At 42.7% G+C, this 27,172-nt stretch overlaps 1 protein-coding gene across 4 annotated transcripts in view; it reads left to right on the top strand.

The window, feature by feature from the left end:
• Positions 1–27,172, top strand: part of LOC130264738 (phospholipid-transporting ATPase ID-like) — an 83,491-nt gene that overhangs the window by 30,861 nt on the left and 25,458 nt on the right. For all 4 annotated transcript variants that reach the window (XM_056513188.1, XM_056513190.1, XM_056513189.1 and 1 more), the window contains exons 4-13: positions 8,577–8,690; positions 10,756–10,854; positions 11,739–11,800; positions 13,374–13,446; positions 13,606–13,676; positions 14,788–14,870; positions 18,629–18,787; positions 19,489–19,577; positions 24,484–24,680; positions 25,791–25,999. In XM_056513188.1, coding sequence (XP_056369163.1) covers positions 8,577–8,690; positions 10,756–10,854; positions 11,739–11,800; positions 13,374–13,446; positions 13,606–13,676; positions 14,788–14,870; positions 18,629–18,787; positions 19,489–19,577; positions 24,484–24,680; positions 25,791–25,999 — 1,156 coding nt within the window. The remainder of the gene's footprint in view (positions 1–8,576; positions 8,691–10,755; positions 10,855–11,738; positions 11,801–13,373; positions 13,447–13,605; positions 13,677–14,787; positions 14,871–18,628; positions 18,788–19,488; positions 19,578–24,483; positions 24,681–25,790; positions 26,000–27,172) is intronic.

Genomic DNA, 27,172 nt, shown 5'->3' with positions numbered 1-27,172 from the left:
CTGAAAAAATGATGCATTTTAGAACACACTAGTTTCCTGTGATGGGGACAGTCTGACTTGCCAGCAGGTTTGTCTAATGGCAACAACATGGTGGTTTTCAGTGGTCACTTTTCATCCACAAACTACACAACATTGGTTAGAGTCCCAGGATCCAGAGCTGCTGTGTCCTGAATATGAAATGCATATAAGTATATATATGTGAAGTACTATGCAGCATGAATATATGTCTTACCAAGACTGGTGATTTGAGACTGGGGAAGTGAACCTGATTTGCACACAACCTGTCAGTAGTGTGCTGGGGTGGGTATTGCCACTACACTTATTTTTGTAATCTTCCACTGAATGATTGCTATGTGCATAGTGGGACAGAACAGTAGGAGGGAGATGGGCAGGGTAGAGGAAAGGAGCAACTCTTCTGGTTCCAGGCCTCATTCTGTGAAAAGCCATTCAGAAAACTGACTTTGCATGACACAGCTTCCCAGCTGATTGCTTGATTGTCCCAAGGATTTGCAAATAGCCACAATTAGATAGACAGCTTTGAGAACACTACAGAATTTCCATAAGTCTGTGATTAGGTGATAAAGTGAAGGCAGCCAAAAAGCCAGCTCAGTACAATGTGCTAAAACTTGGCAGTTTTGGTAGTCACACCTCTCATTTTAGTCAGCTGTGGCTTCTGATTTCTGGAGTCCTGTGTAGACTGAGGTTTAGAACATCCAGGAAACTGCCCAAAAAGAGATGAGCTTTGAAGTGGTGAGTGGGTGGTGAGGTACTAACAGACTTTAGGTAGTGATGCAAGAACTGCTCTAACTGTACAAGGCTGCATATAATTTCCTGGGCTGCTTATTTCCAATAAGTCCTTGCAAAGGTTCAATTTAATTACTCCACATTACTGTGGTCGATGAAAAAACTAACCTTGCTCATAAATTACTTCAGATCCCATGCTGTAGATTGCTGAAGAATGTGGAAATGACAAAAAGGGAGATAGTCTTCTGGCATCCTCCCATAACATATCCATGATGCTCCTGAAAGTTAGCTCTTCCAGGCAAGAGTTAAATTTGGGCACTTTCCTCGCCTTCAGATTTGTCTCATCATGTTGGGGTTGCACTGCTAAGCACTAGGATGTGGTTCAGGGGGAGAAGACCACTACGATCCAAAGGAAACACACCAATATAACAAAGCTTTAAAAGTATTTTAGATAGTGAAAGTCACAGGAGTGAGGTTCAGATTTCTTCATACAGTAAGGCAACATTAGCCATAAAACCTATAGAACAGGTTCTTGTAACAAAGCTAGGTGAGGCGCTAAATTCTTTAGGGTGAGGCTGTTGCTGAGAAAGGCCAATAAGGAAAAAGAAAGGGAAATGCAAGCCGAGGTGTTGACTTACTTGTGTATTGTTGAGGCCAGGATTTATGTTCCCCCTGGTGTGAAGATTTGAGCCTTTCACTAAAAGGACAGTTTCTATTATGTAGGAATAGATCAAAGGTACAGAGGTGTTTTGTCCTTCTTATCACAGGGAGAACAGGGAAGTAGGAAAGTACAACCAGAGGTGGGTGTGCTGTCCCTGAATATCCCTGTTCCTGGTGGGACTTTGCCCCTTGCCCGTGCAAAGTCTCCAGGATATCTGTGAATGGAGAAGAGACGAACTGATAAATACTTGAAAAGTCTATTGTGTGTGGAGTCTGACATCAGCTCTGGCAGCTGCTCGAAGGTGGCCCTCCTGGGATGAAGCAAGACTCCTGAATGGCTCAAACCAGCTTTGCAGGAACTGCTGCTGCACCAGGGAAAGCCGTGTCTGCCCCTGCGTGCAAGGGCATGTCCACCTCCATCACAGTGCAGGAGACTTCAGAGGCCAAATTCCAAATTACCTCCCAGAGCTGCCAGAAAATACAGGAGATGCTAAACTGCAGTGTGTCCCTGCCTGCCACACTTCTCCAGCCCTGAGACCTCAGTAGTTGAGCAGAAGGGTTAGAAAAATTAAACAAACTTTAAAACAAAGTGATGTGTGGTTCACTGGAAGGGCTGAGTGGGAAGGTATGTACACTACCCACCAGCTCACAAAATCAGGTAGGAATTACTCAGAAACTAGGTGTGAATGAGTGGCATGAAAAGGCACTTAGAGCAGCAGAGAAAAGGGCTCAGTATAGGTCAGTAAAAATGAAAAGTGAAGTCCTAAACCTGTGTTTATTCACAGTGCAGAAAAAAATAATCCTTCCTGAATTCAGAAAGAGGTTTGTCTGTGTGAAGACTGAAATAAAGTGGAACGCAGGGTGGCAGATGTGGTATAGCGAGATTTAAGGACTTTAATCAACTTAATCTGTCTGCACTCTCCCCAGCAGAGCTACAGAGGGGACAGCCTCTGTGTGTCCACCACGATGGGCTATCCATCAACACTCTGGAGGGGACAATCTCTTCTGAAGGCTTTTAATGTTTGCTCTGATCTTAGTTCCCTTTCTAATTCTTTGCTTTCACATTGGAATTTAGCACAGCTGCACTGGGACGTCATGAAGGGCTGCGAAAACAACTTTGAAATTGGCTTTCAGACAATAGGAAAGGAAATGCAAGGCCTATGAGTCAATGACAAATTTCATCTTGGATCAGGACCCAGGTCAAACCAGCATTCTTTCATCAGGACCAGCAGCAAGGGGGCTGCTTGGACTCGGGTCACCTGATGAAGTCACTAGTTAAACAGGAGGGATGTATATGACTTCCTATAGCCAATACACATTGCCCTGGGCTGGATCAGCCAGCTGGGTTCTTATCTCTTTGAAATTTATTTGGAGAGCAGGGAGATCTATTAGTGGCCCAGTCTCCTCTCCGCCTCCTCTGCTTGCATGCTTTGATCTCAGGAGGCTGCCTGGTGGGTGATCCTCAAGGACCTTATCAGTGTGGTCAGGGCTGTGGCACCAGCTGCCCTCTCTTCCTGTCTCAGCTTGCAAATGTTTCCCAGTGTCCCTCACACTCAAGGCTGAAGGGAGTGTAGTCTGATGAAGTGAAAAGTGTGCTCAGCAGTCCCCGAAAGAATAGCTACAGCAGCAATACCCCTGTGCTCCTTCATTTAGTAAGGTGTAAGTTGGATTCATCCAAAGGGCAGCTGAGGCACTGTCAGGGAGCAGCCAGAGCAGGGCTGTACTACGAGAGGGGGCAAGCTGGGAAGGTGATGCCAGCTCAGGCAGAGCTCTCACTGACCAGAGTGCAGTCCTGCAGCATCTGGCTGGCAGGGACAGGGCAGGATGCTGGTGATGGGGTCCATCCTGACCATTCCAGACAAGGTGAGGTGATGAACCAGGTCCAGGGCCCTCCTAGGGAGCCCAGGCAGAAGTGGTGAGAGACAGGACTGAAGACAAATCTACACCAGAGGTTCTGGGTCCATCAAGGAAGTAGAGCTGGATAGATATATCCTGGAAACTAGGACAGGTGGCAGTCTGGAGATGGGGACTCAGGTGAGGATAGAAGGCTCAAGGCTGAGCTTAAGTGAACTCCTGAGCTCTGGACAGGGTTTGTGGGAAGCACATAAATATTGAGCTGTGCCAAATGTGGTCTTCAGTGAAGTCCATAGACTCCTTTGGATCAAGTCCTCTACTCTTCATCAGGTTAAGTCTCACGGAGAGAATACTCCTGTCGCACTGGTTGGGAGTCTTGTTGTGTGAGACCACAATGAAAACAAGCCAGTAGTTTGGAGTTTGTCTCCTTTGCACTACTCAGCTGTGCTCTGCCCTCACCTTCTTTCCTCCTTCCTGCCCAGCAGCAGCTTCAGGTACTGAGCCAGGCCACAGGAGAGCACGGAGCTGTCCCAGGGGACTTGACTAGAGCCAAGACCTTTAGGTGCTGTGCTTGGCTTGTCTGTGAGCAATGACATGATGTGAGCAATGACATGATGTTGTCAAGCCATGCCAGCCCTGTGCCCTCCTTTGCACTCCCGTGACAAGGACATTCACCACACTGATGATTAACTGCTCAGTAATGGGGTGGCACCAGACTGAAGGAACAGCATAGGAAAACACAACCAGTGGTCACGCTTTCCTGCAGATTTTCCTGGCATATCCACCATGTGATGAGATCCTGGAACTCACTTCATTAGTGCTGTCAAGAGAGGGTCAAGGGGTCACATATGTAAGACATTCCTGTATTTTTTTCTGTTTAAAGGAAAGAAAAATGGGAGGAAAAAGAAAGAAAAGGGAAGAAAAGAGAACTGTATTTTGGAAACTGACATTTTTATTTCTGCTGTTTGGCCACTCTGTTACTTCTGGGAATTTACTTTTTTACAGGGACTTTTACGGGGACCAGATTAACACCACCACATCGTTTTGGCCTTTATCAGTCTTCTGTTGAGCTGGGACTGCTGCCTGCCATCAGGAATAAGTCAGTGAATTTGGGAGTCTTAAAACTGATCTGGTCTGACTGTTTCGTACTCCCTGTGAAAACAAAGCCTTGGTGGCAGCATATGCACTGTTACATGAGTTTATTAGAATTTTTCACGAGCACATTCACAGCCCTTTTGGTCACATTTCTGCTTATGGCTCCTGTTTGCTTTCCCGTGGCACTGCTGCAGTCAAACAGAGTGCCATGGAATTGCACTTCTGCCACCACCTTGACAAGGCTTTACCAAAACTCCTGGGAAAGACATTTTGGCTGTTCAGCTGTTCCATTGGTCTGTGCTACACAAGTACCAGGGAAATTATTAAGTGTTGTGGCATAACACCTCCCTCTGGGGTCACCAAAGTCTTGCTAAAATTTACATATGGCTAGGTTGTCCAGCTGCTGGGAACTATTATGTCACTGAGCCAGGGGTATAAATTCAGAGGGTCAATACCTTGCCATACCCTTTAGCCCCTGTAATCTAGGCACAAAAGCATCAATGTCTCTCATTTCCAGTGACTTTTATGGCAAGGAGATGATTTGTTTGCTCAGCGATCTAAGGTAGGAGCCATCTGCTGAGTTTTGCTTGCTGTTGGACGTCACTGGCGGGCTTCTGAAAACACCCCCAAAGTAACAGCTCATCCACCAGATCTGGACTTGTGTAACTGTGGAGAGATGAGCACTATTCTTAGGAACAGCATTTTGGTGGAGTCACACCTCCAGGAGGTGTGAATCTAGCCCCTGAAAAGAGCAGATGAGAATAATCCCTCACCCACAGACAACATTGCTCTGGTGTCAAGCTCTGCATCTGGAGAGCTGCAGGCTGACTGTGGGTAACCAGGCTCAGATCTGCTCATTTAGGACACAGGTGCCTGCAGGGGCTGCCCTTGGGCAGCCAGAGGATAGGGCAGATCAGGGAGTAAATGTAAAGCTCCCCATCTCTGTGCTTACCCATAGAACTCTTATCTGGGAAGTTGCCTAATTGCTGTTACAAAGATTATTCCTCTCCATGACTTTTTCTCTATGGGAGTCTCCCCACTTATGGCAGAGTGTGGGGACAGTGAGGCAGATGATGTGCTAGAGGCATTGTTTGTGAAATGATGGCTGTATGTGGACTATTTAATGCACTGCCATGGTGCAGGCTCCTGTAGCATCCCTCCCACCCCCAGAGGTGGGAGGTCCAGGTTCTGGTCCAGCTCTAAAGAGTGACAGGGTTTGATGCTGTTAAGCATCACACAATAGGATAAGATCAAGAGCAGAGGCCAACTGAGATTTTCCTGTAGCTGGCCAAGAGCCTGAGCCATCAAAGCACACAGCCCTGTAGTATTCCTGAAAACATAATTGATAGCTGAGAGAATTGGGTTTGTTCAGCCTGGAGAAGATAAGGGTTCAGGGTGACCTAACTGTGGCCTTCCAGTACCTGAAGAAAGCCCACAGGAATGATGGAGAGGGACTTTTTACAAGGGCATGTAGTAGACAGGGCAAAGGAATGACTTCAGAGAGAGGCTGGGTTTAGAGGATGCTGTGAGGATGCTCAGGCACTGGTACAGGTTGTCCAGAGAAGCCGTGGGTGCCCTATCCCTGGAAGTGTTCAAAGCCAGGCTGGAGCAATCTGGTCTGGTGGGAGGTGTCCTTGTCCATGGCAGGCGATTTTGAATGAGATGATCTTTAAGGTCCCTTCCAACCCAAACCATTCTATGTTTCTATGATTATATGGTACCTTGCATAGTGCTTCAGCTGTATCTGTGATGTGGAAATGCAGAGCTCTGATTTGGAAAGGGTGAAGTTTTCTCTAGTTTGTCATTATAATTTGCTATTGATATGCCTTTAGCCCCTGAGGTCCATGAACAAGTTATGTGTTGAATTAGAAATATTTATAGTAATTATAAGATCTTTTTTTCCTGGTGATTAATTTTAATTATCAATTCTAGAATAATGAGAAGATCCATGATAATACTCCCTGTCCTTATCCCTATCGTAAAGTGCTCTAGTGTCTCAAAAGACTGTATGTGCCTAACAATATCATGATCCTGAGCAACTATGGAGAAAACACTGGTTATCCAGATTCCTGCAGTTAAGCATTTGGAAGCTGTTATGTCTGGGGTTTTTACCATGCCTAATGGCAATAGGAAATAAAATGAATGGCTGTGGTTCATTCAATGATCTTCCTGACGTAATTAATGGACAGAAATAGAAGGCAGGAATTGAAATAAACCACTCCCATTCTTTTCTTATTCCCCTTTGAGATTTTCACAGGCAAAGAATTATAAACTTTATCTGAGTGTTTACCAAGTAGTTTTTCCCATGTTATATGTGACCCTCTGAAATCTGTTGACGCACAAAGGTCAAGTCCCTGCATTTACTTTTTCCTGCAGCAACAATCTTCTATTTTTTCTTTAAGTAAGTGGTCATGACACTTTTCCTCAGAATAGTGGGCAGATTTATATATTGAGGTCCAGCATTTATTAAAATATCTGCTAGGCTCTGTGCCTGATGGACACACCCTTGTCAAGGAATTTAGTTCCCAGTATGCTGGGTTTGCAGAGGATGCTGTTATTCCATTGCTTCTGTTTCAGCAGTGCCCATGGAGCCTGTCCACAACATACACCCCACGGTTAAGGATTTTGAAATAAACCAAATTTAATTACATGTCATGGCACAGACAGAGTGAACCACTTACAGGTGGCTACATGATACCAGGAGACAGGCAATACAGTGAATATGACGATCACTGATAAATATATTTTCTTGTTAGACTGCAATCAACAGGAGGATTTGGCTAGCTCTTCTATGAAGGCTGTTTTCATTCCTGCCCTTTTAGAGATTTACTCATTTGTCCAAGGGATAAAACATGATTTTAATGCTAAAGAACATATGCTGTGATGTGTGTCTGAACACAGAGAAATCCAATAACTGCCTTAAATGGAATAGCTTCCCCCACACATACCTTTCAATAGTAACCTGAAATAATTGGTTTAGTACTGGAAACATGCTGATGCATGTCAGTGTAGATGTTGAGATCTTGGATTAATGCATGGATAAGAAGTAGGCTGTGATTCATACTTAGTAGCTCCTGTCCTCCCACCAGCTTAGCAATATCTAAAGGCTATTACAAATACCACAATCACCACTTTCTCTGCTGTTGCACCAGGCTATTTATTATGGAATTCAGGTGTCCTTCATATCTGCCTCCTTGTGCTGTCACAGTTTATATTCCCTGAAAGAGGCTTAAATGGGCATTGTCTGGAGAGCTTCTAGGGGTAAAAATTTAGGATGTTTTTACAACAGGTGGGATTCATCCTTCCAGGATTAAATCTGGACCAGGGCCTGTTAAACATCACATGAAAAGATGGTCTAGCACACCTGAAAGCTAGAGACAGCTGTAGCTGGTGGGTCAGTATGATGGATTGAGCCTGTCTGGGTAGTGACAAGTATTGGACCAGACTGCTCTGACCTTTGGGGAAGAAAATAGCCAGTTCTGCAATATCAAGCTTAGGTCTTTCTGTGGCTTGCAGAAGACAGGCTGGGGAGCAGCCAGTTCTTGTGGCTGCAGGGGCTGTCCACAATTAGAAAAGGAAACTGGAAATAGGGAACAGAGCTGCAGCTTGCTTACTGAAATGGTGAGTTCTTGTATCAGTGACTGTTTGCAAAATGCCACATCCAAGTTATTTTTGTGGAATAGAAACAAACCACCCGTTGAAGCTGCTGAGCTGAAAGTTTGCTGAATGAGCTGAAAATGATAATAATAATGTCCTGCTCCTGGGAGGACATATACCTCATGCAAGGTTGTCCAGCCAATGGGTATTTCAAAGCATCAAACAAGCTACAGATGGTTGACCTGGCATGTGTTTTCCAACCCTGCTTTGTAGATGCTAAGAGCTAAATTGTCATCGTCTGGTTACAGTTCTCAATTTGCTTTGTGCACTGTGTTAGTAAGAAGACTATTAATAAAGGGAAGATGTTGTGAGCAGCTACATACAAGTTTATCTACCTGCAGCAGCACTGGCATAAGCTGATCATCATGTTTTCACCCATTCCAAGAGGAATTCTCTGTTTATCCAGACTTGGCATGATTGTGTGGGGAAAAAGGAAACCCTTTTTGAGCTGCTGTTGGAAACAATGCTATTGCTAAATATAAGCAAGACACAGTTGAAATGTGTTGTGCTGTAATTTTGTTTCCTGTTTTACCAATCCTACTTATTTTCATTTTTTTTCCCAACAGAACAATTCAATTAAAACATCGAAATATAATTTCTTCACTTTCCTGCCTCTCAACCTGTTTGAACAGTTTCAGCGAATAGCCAATGCCTACTTCCTTTTCTTGCTGATTTTGCAGGTATGAAATCACTATGTTGTTTCCAGCAGATTGTTCTCTGCTATCAAAGCCAGTCTATGTTTGACAGGTGTAATGAAGTGCAAGCTATATTCCTGGTGTGAATTAGCATCTTAGTAAAATCTTACAGTACATAGAAAGTAGGGCAGAAAAAAGCAATTTTCTCTTTTACCTTTGGATATGAGGGTTTGAACTAAATGAATAAAAAAAAAGTTAATTAGTTTTCAACAAATTGTGCATGCCCTGCCCTACTATCCCTTTGGGTCTACATCTGAGTGCTCCTGGCTGTCCTCAGATTTGCATTACTTACTCAACCTGCAGTATAAAGCTAAGCTGTCTCTTACCCATAGATTTTAAGGTGAATTCCACAAGGAAACAGCAAGAAGGACACCACCTGTGTAACCTGTGGTGTTTCTCTGGGAAGGAAGAAGTTAACATTAGAAGGACTCAAGGTTGTGGCTAGTTTGCATAAAGCTGCTGCCTTCTCCAGGGTGAGGAAGGAGTCCAGTGTGGAGTGTGTCAGACACTGGCAGCACCATTGAACCCTGTGGATTGTAATGGCATTGAGTTGCACTTTGCTCATCACTCTTGCTAATGATACCCTGAAAGCTGAATGCACTGGATAAATTGATATCAGGATTTCTGCCCCTTTGCACCTTGCTGTGTAGTCTGCAGTTGCTGAGTCATATCAGAACACACATTATCAAAAGAAGGGTATAATTTTGATTATGTTTCAAGCTCAGTGTTTTATAGTTGACCCTTTCACTGCACGCAAATTTGCAAAATAACCTGTTTCAAATGCTTTTCTTTTTAAAATTTCAGCTTTAAAAAGGCTTTAAGCCTTCAGCAAACCACATACGATCTTTTTTGCTTTTCTACAGGGAATGAATTTTTAAAATTTCAGTGCATGTATATTTTTCAAGAGAAGGTGTCTTTTCAGCTAAGCTGAGAGCACAGTTCCTGCGTTGTTGTACTGCACTCTAGCTGTTTGTCTGTCAAATTCATAGTATTTCAATGTATTTGCCTTAAGTTTTTCCACAGTGTGTTTTGCTGGGCCATCTAGGGTTGACTATATATAAAAACACACAGCTTTTTCTTTACATCAAGGTAGCCTAAAGAGGGCAGGCATTAGTCTAGCTATTGCTCTGTTTAATTATTTTTCCTCGCTCCATCCCTGTGGGACCATTCCTGGATCAGGAGGGGACATGATGGGCAGGCTGTGGGGACTCTGTGTCCCCCTCCTTTGTCACAGACCAGTGGGACATGCATTTTCTGAGGCAGGTGAGAAGGCAACTATTGTAGCCTGTACAGCTGAGCAGGGCTGTGGTGGCTGCAGCATCTGGGTTATGACAGGGCAGAAATGCCAACTTCACAACACACATGGAGCTGACACTTCCCAGATCCAAGCTGAGGGACACTGATGCTGGTTTCACATTGCTTCCATTCCTAGTGCTGTGCTTCTAGGGGAAGGGGACAACTGTGTGGGGGTGAGACATCTCCCTCTGCATTACTGATGGCACAACAGAATCACCTTCACTTATTTGGCCCTCTCAAAGTTAAAGATGTAGGAAATAAAAATGGTGCTGCTCTTGGGAGAGCAAGGTCAGTCCTGGCAGCATCTTGCATGTCCATTGATGTGAAACTTACTTCAGCAAAGTGTGAAAAGCTACTGAAACAAAAAACAGAAGCTTCTGATGGCTCTGCACAGCTGGTTTTGCTCAGATAGCTCTTGAGTCCCTCACAGCAGGCTTGCCCATGTCAGTACTTCCAAAGAAATACCCTGGGGATTTCACAATCCTGATTCTGCAAACAACAAGGAAGACCAACCCACTGCACTTTCTGACTGCTCCATTTTTCTAACTTTAATTGTAGCTTGTTTTGTAAGGAAAACATGGGTTACCTGCCTCTCCCACCTTTGAGGGATGTCACACATCAGGGATGGAGCTACATTTCTGTCTTTATTCTATATTCAGTTATCATAGCAAAATGTTGTCTGCAGCTTCATTAGGAAGCAGTGTTTTTCTGCACTGACAGGAAATGTCTTAACTCAGGTCTTTTCTTCTTACAGTTGATTCCTCAGATTTCCTCACTGGCCTGGTTTACAACAGTGGTGCCCCTGGTGCTGGTGCTGGCTGTATCAGGAGTCAAAGATGCCATTGATGATTTTGTAAGATCTGTATTTCTCACCTGAGCTTTGGAGTTGGACTGTGATTTTTTAGCACAATAGCTGAACTAAACTGCTTAAACACAGATGGTGGCAGGCACTCAGATGGGGTCTGAGATTAAGTCCCCAAAATCTACAGTTTGTTATTGAAACAGGAGCTAGAATTTCCAAATTGCTGAGCAGCCCAGCAGCTCCATTGACTTTCTTTGAAACTGCTCAGCATGTCTGAAAATGTGATCACTCATAGATATGTCTGGATGCAGGCACAGAAATCTTTTCTTAGGCTTCCACTTTGGAAAACTCATCCTCTGTCATCTAGCAAAATGTAGGTGGAAAAAAAATTTGGTAGGAAGCAAATGCTCAACCCACTTGTGATTTTTCAAACTTGCTCAGCTTTGGCCAAAGTCTACTGCCATCAGAGCTAGTGATCGAAGCCCAGTTGACTTCACAGAGTGATATTAGAGCTGAGTTTAGCATCTGGTTTTCTCTCATTATTAAAATTATTTTGATGTTCAATGGAGCAATGCCAGAACATCAGTGGCCACTTTCTGTATGAGAGCAGAGGAGTTAATTTCTCTGGTGTTTACAGACTGAGGTGGGTGGGAGGAGTGCCAGCTGAGTCAGAGCTGTGCTAAAGTGACATGTAAGACTCTACCCTCCTCCTCCTCCCCAAGAGCAAGCCCAGTGTTGCCTGTTGCCCTTTGTAGTCTGGTTATACTCTGTGTCACTGCTGTAAACATGTGCTGGACACTGACTCAGTTGTGACCCTAATCTGCCTGACCCATTCAGCCAGCTGGGTGGAAACCTAAAATGTTAATGAACTGCCTACGGCTCCTGTGTGTTTGGTTTCCTGGAAATGCCTTTTAACCTTGTGATCCAATTTTCAGAATCGACACAAAAGCGACAAACACGTCAACAACCGCCCAGTCCAGGTCCTGATCAATGGCATGTAAGTCCTTTTTGCTGTAGTTCTCACAGGGAAAAGCATTTCATTAGAAATTTTTGATTTTGTGTGTGTGTGTGTGATTCTCAAGGGTCACTAAACAATTTAAAATTGAATTGTATTTCACACTACTAGTTCATCATGCAGTTTAGAACTATGTGTCTGATTAATGAACACTAGACACAGTACCAGAATCTGTGCATATATTATAGCTGTGACCTTATGCTGACAAAAACTAAACTCTTTCTCTGTTCCTGGGTGTTTATGTTTAAGTAAGAATTTCAGAGTCTTGTATTATTTTAATCCTTACCCCAGCAGTAATAAGCAAAGCTATCTTCTGTGTCCATTTATACTCATAGCATTTATTTTGCATTAAGCAAAACTAGGCATTCAACAAGATATTTCAAATTAAGAAGCTGGAAGAGCTCCCTCATACACTTCATTATAGTTTGAGTGTGTGTAGCACTTCTGGCTTAGATGTACCCAAAACATTTCAGCTGCGTACTTTGGACATTGTACTGCACTGTTCTTTCCTGCAGAAAAAATAGCAGAGGCTTTGGCCCTCTTGGCAGACAGATGTGCTGTTTACTTGCAGCTCCATGGAGTTCAACCATGCATAGGACACAGCTGTAGACAGCTGTGAAGTCTTTTGTGACTTTTTTCCTCTCTATAGATAGCAGTATGTTGTGCAAACTCCAACAGATGATCAAACAGTCAAAAATATAAGTGGAAACGGAAGAATAGGGACATAGTTTTTTGTGATCTCTGCTAAGTAAACCAGTTTCTTAGTTTACTGTGTATTAGTTACTGTGTCTAGGAAACAAATTTTGGCACATAAATTTTATAATATTTTGCCTTTTCCAAAGCCTGGAAACCACAGATTCTGTCCAGCTCTGATCAACACTGAATAAGCAAGATTGAACTGAGTTCAAGCTTAAGCTCCCAGTCCTGTTTTGAGACTGATCTTTCTCACTTTCTCACTTTCTCACTTTCTCATTTGCATATACAGCTATCTTGACTTGGCTGTGTTGGTGGTTGCAGTTTAGCTGGCTTCCTGTGTGAACATCCAGCTCAGTGCTGTGAAGACACAGCTCAGACTGGCAAGTGCACAGCCAAAGCACCTGCACTGACCTTCCAGACAGCTGGTTACCCTTGCCCTTAGCACCACGCAGAAAACCTTACACAATCTGCAGTTTTCCCAGATGAAGTCCCTCACACAAAGCAGACAGGGTTTTTTGAGGCAATGTGGCCCTCTAAAAGAAGGAAGGAAGGGAGTGGTCAGTGCAGAGACAAGGACAAGGATTGTGCACATGGACTGCTCTGCTAATGTGGGGCTTAGTCTCAACCCAGCATGGGACAACCCAAACACTGTTTTTTTTATTTTTACTGCTTTTTTTTTTTTTTTTTTTTTTGGTACTGTGGTACAAAAAAGCTTAATATGGAACAGAACACATCATGGCAGGCCCTGGCCCCAAGTCCTGATGGCACCTGTAGCCTAGCTCCAGGAGCACAGCTAAGTTCCTCACTTTCCCAAGTAGCATTTCCTGTATGTGCTGACTTACTAGAGGTTTCCTTACAGGTTAAAGGAGCAAAAATGGATGAATGTCCAAGTGGGGGATATAATAAAACTAGAAAACAACAACTTTGTGACAGTGAGTACCATTTCTTTCTATCCTGATCGCAGTCAATCTCTGCCACTCTTATCACGCACAAGAAAATTGGTCAAAGTGATGATATGGCAGTAACCACAAGCAGCACTGGTCTCTGACTGTGTGAATTCATGCCAAGTCTGTCTGTCTGTCTGTGCTCAGGCTGATCTCCTGTTGCTGTCGAGCAGTGAGCCCCACAGCCTGACATACATCGAGACAGCTGAGCTGGACGGGTAAGTGAGCCTGGCCCTGGTGTCAACCACTGCCACGCTGCAAAGCCACCTTCCTGGTGGCCCTGGGTGCTGCAGGCATACCTGCAAGCAAGAGTTTCATCACATGTAGAATAAACTTTGGGTAGGTATCTTGGAAATAACATCTTCTAGTGGACACTTTTGCTTCTTGAGTGCAAATGTCATGTGAGGAGGGACTTTACTTTCCAGTGACAGTTCTTCTAACACTGAGAGTTAGACACATGTTCCTGCAATATCCCCAGCAGAAGCTGTTTCTTTTCTCTTCTTTAGTATTTTGCTTGAGACAGATTATGATTATCTAGGGGAGATAATCATAATTAATAACTCTGGTAATCTCCTTTGGACTGCTACAGAATAATATCAATGCAAGCACACAGCAAAGGCTTCCAAATGCTGCCCACTCCAGGACACAGCTGGCCACAAAACCAGAGGGCTGCAACTTGTATTAATTGGAATAAACTGGAGCAGGCTCATCTTTATGACCCAGCTTGCATTACATTTTGGGCATTGCCCAGAACTAGCAACAGTCTGAGGGACTAAGCAAGACCAGAGATTTTGTGTCACTCCCAAGACCCTACAGACATCCCTCTGGGCCTTCCCCATCTGATTCTGCTGAAAATGGGTTTGTAGTTTTCATACACCCAAGGGCCACTTCTAAGAGGCCCTGAGCAGATGCATTACTCTTTTGACATTGCATTTCCAACTCCCCAGCTAGCTAGTCCCAGGACTGAAGTAAACTTCCAGACCAGAACACCATGGGAGTAAACATTCAGAGTTCTCATATACGCTGAGATACTTTGGGTTTAAATGTGTCATGAGTGACAGGATAGAGAGTGAAGTGCTCTTGGTGAAATTAAGAAGACAGAGCCACTTCACATTTGCTACCATGCTCAGAATTCTTCTGAATGCCTGTCATTGCAACTGAAAGAGACATCTATACCCTTTGGCCAAGTGAAACAGGTGTACAGTATCACAGTCCATCAGATGTCTAAGGAAGAAGACTGTCCTCAAAAGCAGAAGGGATTTTCAAGGACAGCTTTCAGTTCACATATGACTTTCAGTTCATGTTTTTGTCTTATATTATTTGTCACAGTGAAACAAACCTGAAGGTGAAGCAGGCACTGACAGTCACTGCAGAGCTTGGAGAAGATCTTCAGAAGCTGACAGAGTTCAATGGTGAGTATAAATTGAAAAATCACTTTCCAGATGACTTGCCCAGATTACAGAGAGTGGTTGGGACCCTTCCTTCCAAGTTATCCACTGCCCCCTGCTAAGTCTTCTCTGGAAACAGTGCCAGCGAAATAGAACAGGCACTTTGCAGTCTGTACAGCAGGTATCAACACCACATGTAAAGGAAAAGGTCCATCTTTGCTTGCAGGTCTTGGTGCCATGCAGGGCTATAATCTGACACTGCACTGGTGGCAATTCCTCTGCGTGGACACTTTTCTTTTGTGTCTGTCTGCACGTGGCAAGACTACCCACCCTGAAAGCCAGCACAGGAGCTCACATAATTGCACAATTTAAACTGTTTTTAACTTTATGCTTAGTTCTGGCCTCAAAGCATTTTTGCACTGCACTTTCACACTGAGGTAGCAATGCTGATGCACTGATTACACTGATTACATTTATCTTCTGATCAGTGGCACTTCCCAGACACCACACAAACCTGAGGGCTGACTGTGCACACAGGACAGGTGACTACATCCCATCTTGAAGCCTCACCCTGAAACTGTTCCTTTCATTTCTCAATGCAACAATAAAGACTGAATTTTAAAATATCTAAAGGCAAACAATATAGATGTGCTTAACAGGAAATGTGTCCTTTCTCAGTGCTGTTCATTGTATAAAATACAGGATAGGATAGGATAGGATAGGATAGGATAGGATAGGATAGGATAGGATAGGATAGGATAGGATAGGATAGGATAGGATAGGATAGGATAGGATAGGATAGGATAGGAATGGAATGGAATGGAATGGAATGGAATGGAATGGAATGGAATGGAATGGAATGGAATGGAATGGAATGGAATGGAGCAGAATATTTTAATTCAAAGGGTTCTACAGAGATCATCTAATGCAACTGCCTGACCAAAAATTAAAGTTTATTTTTAAGGTCACTGTCCAAATGCCCCTTAAACTTGACAGGCTGGGGGCATCAAACACCTCTCTAGGAAGCGTGTTCCAGTGAGTGTTCACCCTCTCAGTAAAGAAATATTCCCTAAGAAGTCCAGTCTGAACCTCTTCTGGTGCAACTTCAATGATTCCCATGTGTCCTGTCACTGGATGCCAGGGAATATTTAGCAGCACATACAGAGAAAGGAGCTAGACTTGTCAAAACCAGAATACTCCATGCTCACACATCATCTATCTGTGGAGAGAAGACGAGATCTTCATGAGAAGACGAGAACACCAGACCAAGTGGTGCTAGCTCTGCAGTGCCCTGCTGGCTTAGGTATGAGGTCAAGATTGCAGGAGGAGTTATTATGGAAAGGGGTGGAATCAGTGCTGGAATCAGTCCTTGGAATGCCTCAAGGACTGCAGGCTCTCAGGAAATATTTTCACATATAGAGGGAAAATAATTTTAGAAAAAAAATGTTTTTTAAAAAAATAGATGATATCAGGACAAGTGGTGGGGATGCGGCAAAGACCATAGCTGAGACTGTCTCTGGTACAGCTTCTCTTGCCTTCTTTGTTGAAGTTTTATGCAATAATGTGTGTGGCTTTTGCCAGATGTTAGCTCAGTACATCAGGACTTCTTTGAAGTGATGACTGAGGTTCTGCGTGTTTTAGGTCTTGAGAAATAAGTTTTAACATGTACAGTTAGATGCTTAATGCTAATAAATGGAGTGGCATGCCTTAATTATTTTCCTGAGCAGGCTGAAGTGTCTATCAATTTGAAGCAAAATCTTAATCTTAGATAATTTTTCAAACATGCTTAGTGTGATGCTTATCTAAGGGCACTGTGTTCTTGGAAGTGCTTAACTTAAAAAAAAAAATTAAAAATATTTTGGAAAATTGAGAATTCTCTTTTTGGATATTTACCTATTCTCTAAATCTCTATTTTATTTATGTTGTAAATAAAAGTGGCCTCTTCACAATACTTGAGATGAATAAAATGTTTCCCAGAATGATTTATACTTGATAGCGTACTGGGAAGAGTGCCTGGAATCAGACCCAGCCTTGCATTTCCCTTAGCAAACCTCTGTAGAAATATTTAAATATTTATGTAACTCTTTATCTAATTACTTTTTAAGACAGGAAGAGAGGGCAGGGTTGTGCAGCTAATACAGGCACTCAGTGGAATGCTTAATATGAGTTATGATGTTTGTTTGATGGTTCAGATAAGGAAGATGCTTGCAAAATGCTGAATTTCTTTGAGGAACTGGAAGACCAGAAAGGCCACAGTACTTTTCAGTTACCTCTGCTTATCACAGTTGACTTGGCAGTGTTTAACTCTTTCAGCTGAAATGTGTTCCAGACATCTTATTGCTGTGCCTTCAGCTGCAGAGGTACTGAGTCCAGTGCAGCTGTCCTGGGGGGATCTTTAGAATTTCTCCCTCTTTTGTGGTCAGTCTCATCTGGATGAATCCCTTCTGATCTCAGAATTAGCGTGGCAGGCACGGTGCTCCTGCTGGGAGGCCATGCCTGGGTTTGCTTTGCCAAGCATTGTGCTGTTTGAGGTTCCAGTGCTTTTGTGTGTCCTTTGTGCTTTTCAAGGTGTTTGTGAGGGTGGCAGTGAGACTAGCCTGGTTGCTAGAGACTTTCAGAAAGGATGGGGCACAGGTCTGGTCCCTGTTGGAACAACCAGATAATGAAATAGAAGATAATGAATTCTGATGCCACATGTCACTGAATTTCCTAACTACTTCGATCTTTCATGTCTGATGGTTTGTCTGTCCTAGATTAGAGCTGCTTTTTTGACTATTTGCATAATTTTTAAAATGTGTTGTGGTGAAGATGATCACGACAGTTAAAGCTGTACTTTTCTTCTGGACTTCTCTGGATTTTGGTTCCAGTCTCTTAAGCCTGGTGTGTAAATCTGAGAGCAGCTAGAAGAACTATACTCTCTGCAAATGCTAATATTTTTGTAGGTATTTACAGCCTGTGATGAAAATAACTTTAATGTTCCTGCTGATTAAGCGAACAGACTGAACTCTTAGGCTGCCTTTCAGTAAGGCATATTTGTATTTTCCAGTTCCAATACATCCACAGGGCTCTGCTTTGAATGTTTAAATGTCAGATGCAGTGTTGATTTAAGTACTCATTTTTATACTGAGGTATCTGAACACTTTTTATTACAAGAAATAAATACAAAGCATGGAAATAGACACTCCCATCACTTAGAGTATCAGCTCAGTGGCCAAAAAAGGTAGCTGTATCTTTTTATACACTCCTGGGACTTGAGTTATAAAACAGATGAAATTAAAAATCAGTGAACAAAGACACCTCAGTTAATTACTCTTCTGCAGCCTTTAGGCTATGATTCTATTCGCTTGGGCTCCTGCAATTTGAAGGAAAATGAAACAGGAAAAAAGGTGAAGTCAGCACTTTCAGCTGAAGTTATCCAGTGACATCCTACTGCTATGAACTTGCTGTGAATGGATTAAAAGTATGTTGCTGGTTCAACATTTCTTCTCACCCAAATAGAAGTTGTGGAAACTTTGTTTTGTACTCTTCTAATAAAAAATTGCCATGTTCAAAGAATTTGATAAATGCAAGTTCACTACAGTCCCTTGATTTATGAGATGAATATGGGGAAGGAGCAACATCCAAGAACATCAGTAAATATAAAATATAGAAAGGGAATGACAGGGTTAGGATTGACTGTAACTAGAGTGTGAAATATTGTCTCTCAGGAACACTGGGAATGCAGTACTGATGATACCTTTCTGGCAAAGATTTCCATTTTTCCTTTTACCTTCTTTTTACAGGAGAAATCAGATGTGAGGCACCAAATAACAAGCTGGATAAATTCACAGGAACTCTTACTCTTCGAGGAGAGAAATATGCCCTGGACAATGAGAAGATGTTGCTGAGGGGCTGTACTATCAGGAACACAGAGTGGTGCTTTGGACTCGTTATTTATGCTGGTAGGTGGAAAGGCTGACATGTCAATTGCAGACCCCAGCAGCTCTAGCATGGGGATACATCACACCCAGAATGCACACAAAGTTTATGTTTGTGTTTCTACCAGGTATGAGAAGAAGAAAGTTTCTTGTTTCAGAAATCCATGCAGCAAAGTACAAGGAGGGGAGTTTTGATTGATGACTAAGATAGAATGTAACTATTAAATTTGGTTAAGAACCCTCTCAAGTGTATTGAAATAAACACTCTATATAATTTCTATGTGATTTTAATCCACTTGGAATATCAGGGTCATAAATAATATTATTGATTAGATCTATGCTTTTCATGAGCAGAGGCCTTTCTATTGTCTCTATACTCCTCTAGGCATGTGAGATAATACATAATATACCACCGATATCATTGCAGTATCAGAGATGCTGTGAAAAGTGATTAAACCCAAAAGGAAGGGTTGAATGTTGAAGAAAAGGGTTGAGTCAAAGTCCAGATTTAATGGTTTTATGTGACTCTCTCCATATAATCTCAGACAAATGACTGAACCTGTTTCTGGCCAGGTTTCCCACCAGCACTCTAAAATGTGTGTACCTGGCTTCATGAGGGCTGTGGTGGTTATTTATGCTGAAAATCACAGTGGGCCCTCAGGGAGAATCAGCTTTAGAACAGCTAAGTGTTATTACTAAAATTTACACATGTGCTTCATCTCCAGGGCCAGACACGAAGCTCATGCAGAACAGCGGAAAAACAACTTTTAAGCGGACGAGCATCGACCGGCTCATGAATGTCCTTGTGCTGGTGGTGAGTCTGATTAATGTGCCTTCCTTTCTTCAGATGTGCTCATCATTTCCAGACGCTCCACCTCTCTGTCCACAATATCAGAAGTGGCTAAGGATAAAAAGAAAAAGTACATCATAATTTATCAGCAGCCTGAGCTCTGCAGAGCCTCTGCCAGCCCATCCTGCAAAGCAAGGCCATTACATTGACAGAATTAAGGACTTTCCTTCTGAGCTTGTCATTTACTTTGCTCTCCCTTGCTCTGCATTTTTGTGTGAGAAATATTCTGAAGCCTGCAAAACTCTTTTTTCTTCTAGTAATTTTGTCATTTTCTATTTAAATAAACATTAGCAGTTCTCTCTCTTCCTCCCGATTTCCTGGCATCTCTGGTGGTATCTGCACAGGCCTTGGTAATTCAGTTTGCTAATTTACATGGTGCCAGCTCCTGACTTAACACATTAGGGTGAATTATTAGACATGGTCTCATTAATGCTCAAAATAGTATTTTTAGCAGCTGGGAAATTTGAGAACACTAATCTTACATAGCAGGCACTCTTCTCAGATTGAAAAACAGATCTAATTTGAGGGTTAAGCTCATCAGTGGTTTTAACAAATGGCAAATACTTCCAGGCAGAAATAGTGATTCTTTCACAGACTCAAGATTTTACTGTTTGAGTTCAAAGCCATTCAGGGAAGAAAGACATACACTCTGACACTGGCTTAATCAATGTTGCTTGAAGAAAAGGTCTTTAGTTTCAGATTTTATTTCCCTTTGAGTGCAAATTTGTCATGCTTTCCCACACACGCTGCACCACCTTCAGTTTATGATACTGGGAAGGTCTGGTGCTCAGTGGTCACTGTCAGAAACTCAGTGACACTCAGTGTTTCTGCCTCTTCCCTACTACTCTTGCTCTCCAGATCACCTCAGCAGCCAGCTGGGGGCAAGATCCATTTCCAGGAGCTGGAAGAAGCCCTGGAGGAGGCATCCATCAGCCGTCTGTGCATGACAGCAAGGCTGTCCTGAGCTCTCTCTGCCCTCTCTCACTTCATGCCTCCCCAGCACTGGGGCTTAGAACACAAACCTCTCCAGGCTGGCACCACCTTCCAACATCCACATTTCATCTCAGCCTCTCTATTCCTGTTTTGCTCTGGGGATCCCTAAAGCCCTTTAGGTGAGCCCGGGGTGCCACAGCACAGAGAGACACTCCAGGGCAACCTCCCTCTTGAGGCCTTGCTCTGTGTACAGTAAGGGCATGCCCTTAATTTTAAGTCTTGCACCTATCTCTACCAAGGGAAAATCTTGGTTTATTAATCTAGGTTATCATTAGCTTTTTTCCCTCAGTGTTTTCTTCCCCTTCTCCCCTTGTGGATAGCAATACCAAACAAGGTTAGGCCTCTTACATTCATAATTTTGCAAGCATTTGAAGAATTTCACATTTTCATAGGTGTTCTGCTATGTTCTGACTAGAGAGGAGAATGAGCTTTGGGGGGGATCCTCAGGGCACAGAAACAGCAGACAAAAACTGAACTGGAAATCTGGAATTTAACGTTCAATTATGATTTGCTAAATCTCCTTTCACAAGCCAAGGGTCCCACCCAGAACTTTCAGTCTGTTTGGCCTCTCTTTATAAAAACAAATGAGATGAATTTACCTCCTGGCTCTGTTTAAAAAAAAAAAACTTAGCAAGTTGCAACTGATTGCATCAGCCTCTGCCTGGGTTCTGGGGCGCTGGAGGAGCCAAGGGTGTGTTTGTCTCCTTTACACATTTTCAAGGATCCTAAAATTTTGATGTTTAAGTAAAGCTCTGTCACACGTTTAACACCAGACTCGTGGCATTGGGTTTTTCCAGCTCACCGGGTGGTCAAAGGTTACAGAGTGTAGCCACAAAGACAGGCAGCATATTGTGCTCTTGAGCTGGAGAATACAAACCAGCCACAGCTTACTACAAACAGGTCATTTAAATGTGGTGAAACTTACTCCACATTAACACTGGCAAAGTTATTATGTGTTTATTTGCCCATAAAACTTCCAGGCACAAAGCAGTGTTTAAGCAGGTTTGCCAAGGGTGGTCCTGTTTAAATGTTGCCCTGGTCTGCCCCAGCAAGGGTTTATCAGAAGTGAACCTTCCCAGATGGCAGTCCTAGCTGTTTTGTCACATTTGGAGGTGTTTCTCATCGATTTCAGAGAGAAGTTAATGCTCCTCCACTGGGGATGCACTTGCCAGCTCCAGAAATGCTTTTTTCTCCAAAAGCTGCTTTGTAGCAGGCTAGGGGGAGCAAATTCTCAGAGAAAGAGAGCTCTCACATTCATCTCTTAAACAGCTGGCTGCTTCAAATCCCAGAGCAGAACTCAAAGTACCAATCAAGAAACCAAGACTATTTTAATTCACAATACAACAGTCAATGTTTGCCTTGAAGTCAAAAGTCACTTCCTCTTTACAAATCTCTTACCAAGAGGATCTTCAGCAGTCAATGCATGGGCAGGACCCAGGGAGGGAGGTTGCTCATGCTGGGAAGCTCCATGAGCATGCACAAGCAATGATTTTTCATGTCCTTCTCTCCAGGGCTGTGGTTACAATTGCAACACCCTGCCCACAGTTGTTTCTGTGCACAAAAATTAATTTAGAGGGCTGCTTTTAATGGCTTGGTCCTTTCCAATTGTTTCAGATTAAACAGCATGTTAGTGAGCTTTGTGCAAGCACAAGTGTTGCACATGAGTGGAGCTGTGAGAGTTTTGACATGCCCAGTGCTCAGAAAACAAAATGTACACAAATCAAGTGCAACTGTAGGCAAGAGCTGCTGTGGTGTAGAATCAGAGTGGTTTGGGTCGGAAGAGACCTTAAAGATCCTCTTGTTCCAACACCCCAGCCACAGCAGAGACACCTTGGGAAGTTCAGCTCCTGTCTTGCCCCACATACATTTCTATTGCTGAATCACTACATGGATTGTGATATTCTGCAAATGGATAATTTTTAGCCTCTGAAGCAGTGGGGTGGATCATGCCTCTCAAATACCCTTAAGTCCTTATAATTACAATAGCATGGATTGAAGTATGTTTTAATTTCTGGTTCACAGAGGTTTAAAAACACTGCACCACATTCCTTACCAGCAAGCAATATTGTCTCCATTTCACAAGCTGAGCAATTTATTTGGCTCCACACAATTAAATAGAGAAGCTACTACTCATGTGTGAAATAAATGTGTCCCCTGAAAGTCAGTTTGCCACCTTTTCTTACTGCAGTTTCCTTTTGTGGCTTTTTGATATTAAAACTGGAGTTGATCAGGCATGAACTTTTCACCAAGTGATTCATATTACTCCATAGAGGTATCTTTCTTCCTCCCATAGATTACCTCAGCAGTACACATATTGGCTTTACCATCAACGTTTCTATGTTTGTCCCTCAATTACTGTTTTTAAAAAAGGTTGATTACTGTTTTAATGTGATTGTTGCTGTGTGGCCTTTACATAATGGCCCAGCTTACTGATATCTCCTCCCTAATGATTATCCTTGCAAAAGATGATTTTTAATTGCTCTTTTGTGCAGCCTGTTGACTCCATATCTTCACTTTCTTCTTATTATATTGGTTGTTTTATGTCAATGTTTCCAAAAGATCATGCCAAAAGAATTACTTTCTCATAATTTGTCCAGGAAGGGTTCCAAATTAACTGCAGTTTATCTCCCCCACCATCACCATTTCTACATTCTAAATATTCTTATTATATTAACAGGATTCCAAGATGATGGGTTTTCCTAGTTTTCAATGCGTTGTTAAAAAATCAACCTTATTAAAACTTAAAAACTAACCTCTAATCTTCCTTCTTTGAATTAGATGGACCTGCTGCATTGAAAATGTGTATTAGCAGAGAGAGCCACACAGTACTCTGTGTCAGTGAATATAATCTGCCTTTTTCATCTACTATAGGGCAGATAAGTCCTTCCTTTCTTTTTCTTCTTGGAGGACTGTCTATTAACACATTTGCTTTTCACATATCTGTTTATGATCTTTTTTTCTTTTCTTGATGCTTTATTACTGTTAGATATTAAGAGTTCAGTAATTCCTTGCATTTTATATTAATTTATGTTAAATTTCTTTCTTCCTGTTCTTTTTATCTTCTTTTCCAAATAAATGTATTGCTACAGTCTTGCCCTTTTTTAATCAAAAAATGCTTTATTACATGTGTAATGGTTTTGTGTCTGTTAAATGCTGTTCTTGAGGAAGCCCCAGTTTTCCCAATTTGAAATTCACTTCCCAGTTGCTGTTGCCCTGGTTCCTTTAGGCTTCAGGAAACAGGCTTCTCTAGAGCCCAGGGATATGCATCACTGGTTAGTGTTGCTTTTTGTTTGCTCAAAGGAAATGTAATCAAATTGTGAGGGCAGATACCGAGGCAACCATTAGCTTTGAGAAAGCAATTAACTCTCCTCTAACCATCAGAATAATATCCAGTGCTAAATTCCAGACTGTACGCTGGATTATCCTTAGCAGTCTTTCAGAAATTGTGAGGAAGACTATGATACATCTGGCAGATGGCCAGGTAAAGCTCTCCAGGCAGTTTATATGCCCAAGTGTGCAGCCAGGTGTTTGAGGACCCTCAGCTCAACTCTTCTCTAATGAGATTTGGTGTTCTGCAGCAGACTGCTGTAACCACCCTAGTTGAGATGTCTGCTTGGGATTTAAACCTCCAGCTGTTTGAGCACTTTAAATTCCAGACTCTGCATGGTGTTGTCCTTGAGGTAGAAGTATCATAATTTTGCTGGTTTTTCCTCCTCATCCCTAGGCACATTATCCTATCATTCAGGCTGTCCAACCCTATCCTATTAGGGTCTTCTGATAAACCTGTGCATAACAAATTCCTTGTTTCTAAAATGCAATACATTTTGTTTGGTTTTGATTTGTTTGGTTTGTTTTTTGATTTTTTTTTTTTTTCCAGATCTTTGCATTTTTAGCACTGATGTGTCTCATCCTAGCCATTGGCAATGGTATCTGGGAGCATGATAAGGGCTACTACTTCCAGGTCTATTTGCCCTGGGCAGAGGGTGTCAACTCTGCCTCCTACTCTGGCTTCCTCATGTTCTGGTCATATGTGATCATTCTAAACACAGTGGTACCTATTTCACTCTACGTCAGGTATGTGCCAGAAGCTCCTCTCACTTTTGATCTTAGGAGAGATTTAGCTTTTGCCTTAACTGGAAGCATCATTTTCCTGAAAACCTAACACAGCCCCATCATGGATGCTCCTACACAACCACAGTGACGCTTTTCTTGTTTCTGCTGCCTTCAGAAGGCTTTATCAGGGTTGGAGTGGGGACAGCAGCGAGCCCTGGAAGAGGAGAGGATGATTTTGCAGTTAAAGGGGAGGTGTAGGTGTGTAGGATGCTATAGAAGCAGGGCTGTAAGCCTGCCACCATTAGCATCTTGATAACAGTGAATGAATGGCCTGTTCTTGGAGGTGGCTTCAGGACTGTGTGAGGGTTGCCAGGTAAGGAGGTGCAATCAGGTTGAAGTACTCGATGCTATATGAGCAGTTGGGAGTGTTGCCTCTTCCCAGACAATGCAGAGCTGTGTTGGTTATTGGTGATAAACAAATAGGAGTGACAGGTAGGCAGTGTGTCTGTGATGCTCTCAGAACTTGGGGCTAGGGTAGAGACTGCATAGCCCTGTTTAATTTATCATTGTAGCTACCTTCAGTCGGCTTTGCTACTGAGACTCTCTTTTGTGTTGGTAAACGTGAGGAATGAATTCCATTCCTGTCCACTCAGCAAGGTGAAAATTCATGTCATCCATGAGTTGATGCCACTCTTCTGGTTGTAGTGAGTGACATGGTGGCTCTCTTGTTGTGGAGCTCACTGTTGTTGGAGACAGGGCTGTGCTCATCCCCTGCCACTGGGCTCAGCCCAGCCCACAGCTCTGCTGCAAACCATCTCCTGAAACGGCATTAACTGACACCCACTGCTCCTGCCTCGCTTCTCAGGCCAGAAATTTCTGAAACTTTCCAAGTACTTTTATAAAGTACTGCTTTATAAACAAAGGAAATGAGTTGCTGTAAACTTAGCAGATCATTTCAGTGGGGCTTGCTTCAGCAACCCTTACCACAGGCCACCTATGGTCAGATGAGTTCAACCTGTCATTACTTCAAAGTTGTCTTCTAATTGCTATTGATAATGGTGGTGCTGAAGATAAAGAGCTTGTCCCTTAAGATAATTTATATTCCATCACCTCCTCTTTCTGTTTTGTCAGTGTGGAGATTATACGCTTGGGTAACAGTTTCTACATCGACTGGGACCGTAAAATGTATTACCCACTGAATGACACCCCAGCTCAGGCTCGAACCACTACACTCAACGAAGAGCTGGGGCAGATCAAGTACATCTTCTCAGACAAAACAGGAACTCTCACACAGAACATCATGTGTTTCAACAAGTGCTCCATCAATGGCAAATCCTATGGTATGTTTGTCTCATTCTCTGGGTTTTTTTCACTGTGTGCCTCTTCATCCACAGAGACTAAATCTGGTATCCAGAAGACAGTGCCATGTAAGGAGCTGCAGTGATCAAGGGTAAGGCTGCCCATCAGGGATGTCTGGACAGCCTGGTTGCATCACTTGCCATGTATTAACTGTTTCCCCTTTTTTCTCTCTTTTATCCCTTTTCCTGCCCCACTGTTATCCCTGCTAAAGAACCAACACTATTAGTTTCTCCTCATTTGTCCCAGATTTACATCTGTAGTCAAATTTGTGTGTTTTTTCATGATGTCATTAGTTAGGTAATCACAGCATTTTATGGTATTATTGACATCATTAGCCAGATATTGCTAAGCTTGCAAAACATGACATGTAACTCACATCACTCACTCCCTCCTAATCACTTATGAAATCAGCCATCCCTCATGGGGCTCATCTGCAAATTTTGTCAGCTTCTCACATTGTCTCTCAGCAATTTCTTGTGCCATGGGCAGTGATATTCCACTTCCTTTTCAGGTAGCTGGGCTAGTCAATGACCTTTCTTTGTATTTATACATGACATTCTTCACCTATCAGAAGAGAGAAGAGTTTGCAGGGAGTTGGAAAAAATGGGAAACATGAATTGTTAGCTCTGTTGGATCCTAGAAGTCATTGATTTAAACAGCTTGTTCATGCTATGAAACTGCCTCAGGCAGTTTTCTTCATACTGCTCAAGAGGTGCCAGCACTTTGCTAATTGATTAACATCATTAGGTGCCCCAGAGAAATTAGTCACTGCTTATTTGTATATGGATGCTTTCTTTGCCTGTGTCAGACCTGCTGATGCACCAATGTGCCAGGAAGTTTGCATCTTTTCTCAGTGCTATCAGATGACTTAATAAAAGAAGATATTTCTTCCTATGAATCTGTGCATATCTGGAGACCACCTTGTCTCAAGCAGTGTTACTATGACATCTAACATTAGTATTGCTAAATAGTTTGAAATTTCACCTATCAATTGTCCTTAACTGACTTTTCTGAAGTGGATATCTCCACCAACATAGATACAGGGTAGGGGTTCAAGAAATGAATGAGAAATACATGCATAGAAGGCAAACAATCTATTGCCTGTAGTTTTCTAAATGTTTAGCTTCTTCTCACCACAGTGCTGCTCAGGGGCA

The sequence above is a fragment of the Oenanthe melanoleuca genome, chromosome Z (genome assembly GCF_029582105.1).
Source record: "Oenanthe melanoleuca isolate GR-GAL-2019-014 chromosome Z, OMel1.0, whole genome shotgun sequence".
Taxonomy (NCBI): Eukaryota; Metazoa; Chordata; class Aves; order Passeriformes; family Muscicapidae; genus Oenanthe; species Oenanthe melanoleuca.
This window is presented reverse-complemented; position numbering and strand designations above follow the sequence as displayed.